The following is a 5,955-nucleotide window of genomic DNA, read 5'->3' on the forward strand; positions in this document are numbered from 1 at the left end:
TAAAATAAAATAAAATATAAAAATTAAAGTTAAAAATGAAATAACTGTACAACACAAATTAGAATGAAGGGCAAATTTAACTGGGAAAGAATAAGATAAATATATAAATTAAAGTTGAAAATAAAATAACTGTACAACAAAATACACAATATACAGTATAGAAATATATAAGAATGTATGAAGAAATATAAATATATATATACACAATAACAGCAGCTGTACAAGTATTAAATGGAAATGAAGAAATATAATATCCAGTGTTGTGCAATCCACATCCACGTGAGTTTAAATACCTGAGATCAACCATCCAAAGCAATGGACACATGGCACAAGAGAATTGAAGAAGAAAGTCCAGGTGGGGTGGAGTGGGTGGAGATGAAATAAGGTAGTGAGACCTTCTGTGATGTAAGGTATGGTGACAGTCGCACTGACAAGGAGACAGAAGGCCAAGCTGGAGGTGGCAGAGCTGCAAAAAGGGTTTTTACAGGGAGTGACCACAATGGACAAGATTAGAAATGAGTGCATCAGAGTGAGAGCTCAGGTTGAAATGGCTTGAAGAAGTTCAACTTAAAGTTAGAGGTGCAGGGTTTAGACATGTGCAGAAGAAGAAAAGTGGAGATGTTGTGCAAAGGATATTGAATATTGAGCTGCTGAGCAGGGGGGAAAGTGAATGGCCACAGAGAAGATTTATGGATGTAGCGAAGGAGGATATGCAGATGGTTGGTGTGACAGAAGAGAATTATAGGGATAGGGTGAGAGGGAGGTAGATGATCCGCTGAGGCAACCCCTAATGGATGCATCTAAAAGAAGACGACCTGTTTGTCAGGCTTTTATTCTTACTCTACTTAAATGAATCTCTTGGGAGATTACGATTCTTTGTGAAAAATGGCTCCATATGTTACACAGACTTTTTTTTGCCACCGGGCAGAAGTCTGGCAAACAGGCTATTTCCGCGATGCAGTATCAACACTGGTCCAAGGAAAAGAAAACAATTTGTTACCGAATGTATCCACAATTCTCTCAGAATTCCATTCCTTTTCATGTATGCCAGCGCTTCCCTTAAGTAAACTTGTTCTACAAGTTTAGGTCTATTAGAGAGTGATATGTTTACAAAATAAGTAATGCTAATGAAGACAGTCTGTAACAGGTTAGACAGGATTCAGAGTTTTCAAAAACTGGCCCATTAGTGTGACTCATGCAGTCACCTGATGCCTCCCAATGACCTCTTCCCCCCAAGCCTGTATTTCTGCTCTAAGCAGGGTTCCTTGGAGGCTAGATGTTATTTTCATGGGCTTTTTTGAATCACCCAGGACCCATTTACTTTAGGAGAACATACCAGGTTAAGCTGCCTATATCAAACAATCTTGTCTCTCGGACCCCTTGGGAACACATCTGTATCATCCCAGAAGAGCTTGGGAGAGGGAAGTTTTGCCTCTCTTCTTTGCTGCCTCAGTGACCTGTATCAGTAAGCTGTAGTGGATCGATGGTATGATGGATGGATGGACATCTTCCTGGTTATTTATGCCATATTTAATGGTTCATCTCAATGTGCACTTCTTTTTTTATATTGGAGATTATGTATCGGAATTTCAGGAGCAGGACCACGCCTCCAAACACGCTCCTTCCGGCTGTCATCAATATAAGTTCCCTCAGTTCTGCAAGCTGATCATTCTCGTTTACGTGCCCCACCCTCCCTCCCTCCTTGTTCTCAATTCTTTAACTTCTTCACTTCTATTTAGTACATGGGGATCTGCCAGGCCATCGCCAGTCCCCTTCGAGGCCTTCCCCAAACCGCAGCTCAATTCATGTCAAAGCATTCACTTTTACCTACTAAAACGCTGTCAAACCTAAAATGAGGACATGGGCCCAGCTAGTGAAATGAAGTTAAAATGCATGTTTGCACATGTGTTGCACAAAATGTAGTCAAATGTTCAGGGATAACATTATAAATGAAATTAATTATGTAGCATGGCAAGGAAATATTGTTGAAATTAGAACAGCTGCAATTTCGAAATATAATTGTTCTCACATCAGCTGATTCAGATGCTGCTGAAAGCATGCAGACATGTAGAGAATGACAAAAATGAGGGCAAAAGCCTTTTGACAGGCTTACATAAAAGTTTCAAGCTTTGTTGCAGCCTCAGTAAAAGAAAGGTCATTATAGACAGGAAGGAAGGGAGGCAGTAGGAGGCCACTGCAATCATCTTGTTATCTCTGATTATTACCTGAGTCTGTATCGTTTTTGGAGGTTAGAATGACTGTAAGAGGTTTGTTCTTTCTTTCAGTTCAAACCTTTATTTCGCTTTAAGTATATTTTTCTGATTGGATATTTTAAAGTAAATCATTTTTGTGTGACTGTAGGTGCTGATCATTTCAGTTTTCAGTGTTTTCCCACCAATGACATCTCTGTTTAAAAATATCCACAGCTCAGAACAAGGGGAGAGGGTAGGAGAGGAAAACCCATCAAATTACCTCCACGTTTCTTCTGATTTAATGTCTTACTTTGCAAAACAAGCAACACTTGCCATGCACTGAGACTACATTTGGAAGTTCTCGATCTAGTCAAACTAATAGAGAATATGTTTTAACATCAGGCACTAGTCAGACCAATCAGAAGCAGGCGTGCACCAACAGGTCCTGTCACTCAGTAGGAGCAGCTGTGTCTGACAACCATGAAATTAACTCCATAAAGAACGAAAAGCTTAACGATTTTGGACTATTACTGGTTGACTTATCCTAAGATTTTTGCAGATATTTCTTTTTTCCTGTTTTCTCTTCTAGCTTAATCATTAACCTTTGATCAATAAGGAAATCAGGAAGGAGAAATCTTACGTCTTTAATAAAAGTGTGTCCAGTGCAGCATAGTAGAAGTGAAAAACTAAGAACAACAAAGATAATGTAGTATAAAATTGTTAGTCTTGGGAAAAATGGCAAAGAGGATATTTTATGTATTTATTGTGTTAGGTAAAAGTAGTAAAATCCCAAAGTGCTTTGACATTTGTAGCAACAATCTGTTGCATTTCATCCCTTTTCCCATTTTATTGTTTTATTTGAGCTTTGACTTCTGCTGTCCCTTAAGGGCCACTGTAGGTGACTGATGTGGCATCTCCAGGGAGCCTACGGGGGTTTTCAGTTAAATAAAACAAGGAAAAACATTTGTGTGCTTGTGTTGCCTGAGGGTACAGACAGAAGACGAGCAGGAAGTATGTAGAAGACAGTCATGGTACGCGCAGTGTCTTCTTTGTATGGTAACAAGAGAACTACATTTTGTAACTAATGAAAAACCTGGTTGTTTCCTCTGGTGCTGCATTACCAGTCAAATATTTTCTTGAATTTGAAGCAAAACTTGGTAGAAACCTTAAAAAAAAATACATTTTAAAGAATAGCATTACAGTTGATGCACTGTATAAACAGACTTAATAAAGAAAATACATTTTTTCTTGCTGGATCTCACCAGTTACACACTAGTTTGTTGCCAATATCCATTTTAAGTGTGGTCATTAACTGCAACATGTTTCTTATCTTGGGGCTCTTTAAAATAAAGTCTGTCACTGTCAACTTAACCTTTATAAACTGTTAAACCTTTTTGACAGGAGACTCTTGATCACTTAAATGAGACTTGTACTTTTTTTTAATAAATCTCTTCTGGACAAAAGTGTAATATTGTGTTATAGGTAAAAAACACAATGATCCAAACAAAGACTGTAAGTTTAATGAAATTTCACATGTTTATTTTAAAATGAACAAAAAAGCAGATCAAACATTTCATTAGAGTTTATGGGCTGCACAGGTTTGGAAAACAAGGGTAAATAGTAGGAGGGAGCACGAGAGACCGAGTAAGGTTGGGAGGATTGGGGGAAGGTGTGGAGACTGAGGGTGTTGCGTAAAGAATAAGAGCTGGGTGAAGAGTAGGAAAGAGCACGAGAGGGTGGGTAAGGTAGGGAGGAGGTAGAGGGGTTGAGCTGGGGTGTAGGGACAGGGGGTAAAGGGCAAGAGTCGGAGGGAGTGAGAGGGATGGGAACCAGGCAGAGGTTTGGGTTTAGATCTTCAGTTGCTGTTTTATCTTCCATCTTCTCGTCACTTTTTCTCTCAAGGTTTTCTTCAATGTCCTCTTTTGTCTCCTGCTTTTCCTTCTTTTCTTCCTGCTTTTTCTTGTCCTTTCTTGGTTTGTCCGTTCCCTCCTCTTCTCCCTCGTGGTTTTCCAGTTTTTCCTCTTGGGAATTTGTTTCCAGGGTTTCTTCCTGGTGGTCAGCATCAGGTGCAAGCTCCTATGTAGAGAGAGTAAAATGTATTTTACTGAACTGTGACTCAGTCTGACAGAAGTTGTTAGGACCAAACATGACATTATGGTAAAGTGAAATGATAGCAGAGACAGCTTACCTGAAGGACGTTCTTCCATTCGTCCAGATTTTCCTGTAAGTTCTCCATCAGATGCTTGTTCTTAATTTGGAGCTCCTCCACTTTCTTCTTCTCCTCTTTCAGGCTCTTCTCGGTTGATTGCCACTTGCTGCTCCAGTGTTGTTCCCTGGTGTTTATCTCCATGTCTTTTATGGTCGATTCATGGAGGAGTTCTACCCAGGCTTTGGTTCGAGCTCTTCTTTTCTTCACACATCTTTGAAGCGCCTCATCCTTGAGTTTGAGCTCTTCTTGGAGGCTACTCACTTCCATTTTGTGAGCATCTTCAAGGACGGCAATCTTCTCCTTCAAAGATGCATTTTCCTCCTTTGCAGTCTTCAACTCCTGAGTGGCGAAATGGAGTGCATCTTTTAATTCTTGCACCGTTTCACTTTCAGCAATCTTGTTAGCTTCCTGCTGCTGTTTCATATCAGCAGCGCTAGTCTGCACTGGCCAAGATGCCTGAATGATAAAAACATGCACGTAGTCCATAGTTAGAAAAATCAATCACACAGTGTGATGTGTGGCATTAGAAAAGTTTAAGGTGACACAAGAAAAAGCAAAAACTGAGTCCTACAGATGTTCTAAAAACACAAATGTTCACAGAGTTTTGTTAAAAGTGCTTACAAATGTTTAAGTATTAAAAATTAAAGTTAAACTCCAAAGTGTACTCTGCTTCCTGAAGATTATGAAAGCTTTAGACACATTTTGAGCAAAAAATTCAAAAAAAGCTTTTGCTTGCTCACACGAGAAAAGCTTACCAGATTTTCTGAGACAAATGTTGGGTCCATTTGGGCTCAGGAAACACTGAAGAGTCGCTGTTACACTTGTTTAGCTGTCGATATTTTTCCAAAGTGTTCGTCGAGTCACAGCAAATAGCGAGAGATGCTTGTAGGTTCAGGTTGGTGTTTAGAAATGAAATATCCAGGTAAACACTGCAAACACTGTGTTTGGAGAATCCTGTTCAAAAATCATCAGGCGATGGTGACAGCACTACCCAGGTGTTACCATGGAGCCGATGTTGTTTTGGTTTCTGTGTTCTTGTTGTTACTGACTGAACTTGAAGCTATTTAGCTATTTACTGTGATTAAAAATTAAAACTAGTTTCAATCAGAAAGGGTCCTTTGGCTGTAGCAACCTTTTCACTTAATCCTCAGGGGACCCGTGAGGCTTTCTGTCCTATACCTTTCATTACTTTCACCTCCAGCCTCACCTGAACTGTTTTGAGCCGTAAAATGTGCTGTGCAAAGATCTCCAATCCATGTTTTAATGGTGAACGGTCATTAAAGAACAGGGTGTAGGGGCTAATTGGTTTAAAGAGAGCAAAACAAGAGCAGGCACATTCAAATTGGGACTGTGGTAAATTTTCAGTGTTCAAAAGCGGAGCGTCAAGTAAAATAGAGCCGTGTGAATATCTCATACTGGATAACCAAGAGAAATAGAGACAAACTTTTTACAAACAAATCTGGTTTTCAGATTCTGGGTTTCTCGGTTTGCTACCAGAATTTATATGAATGAAGAAATTTCTTCTCCATGTTAGCCGTCGACTCCTGACTGTGG

The 5,955-nt window shown here is 39.6% G+C and overlaps 1 protein-coding gene across 2 annotated transcripts; it reads right to left on the reverse strand.

Annotated features, from left to right (window-relative positions):
• Window positions 1-3,673: 3,673 nt before the first annotated feature.
• Window positions 3,674-5,736, reverse strand: LOC120716248 (glutamic acid-rich protein-like). Of its 2 annotated transcripts, none has more exons than XM_040003709.1 (3): window positions 5,157-5,736; window positions 4,381-4,740; window positions 3,674-4,268 (listed from the first exon to the last, which is right to left on the reverse strand). In XM_040003709.1, the coding sequence occupies exons 1-3, from the start codon at window positions 5,184-5,186 to the stop codon at window positions 3,735-3,737; spliced, it is 924 nt and encodes a 307-aa protein (XP_039859643.1). In that variant the 5' UTR covers window positions 5,187-5,736; the 3' UTR covers window positions 3,674-3,734. The 2 variants fall into 2 exon arrangements, with proteins under 2 accessions (XP_039859643.1, XP_039859637.1); XM_040003703.1 differs by having other exon boundaries at window positions 3,677-4,268; window positions 4,381-4,857; window positions 5,157-5,728.
• Window positions 5,737-5,955: the final 219 nt, after the last annotated feature.

The sequence above is a fragment of the Simochromis diagramma genome, unplaced genomic scaffold (assembly GCF_900408965.1).
Source record: "Simochromis diagramma unplaced genomic scaffold, fSimDia1.1 OVJJ01000320.1, whole genome shotgun sequence".
Taxonomy (NCBI): Eukaryota; Metazoa; Chordata; class Actinopteri; order Cichliformes; family Cichlidae; genus Simochromis; species Simochromis diagramma.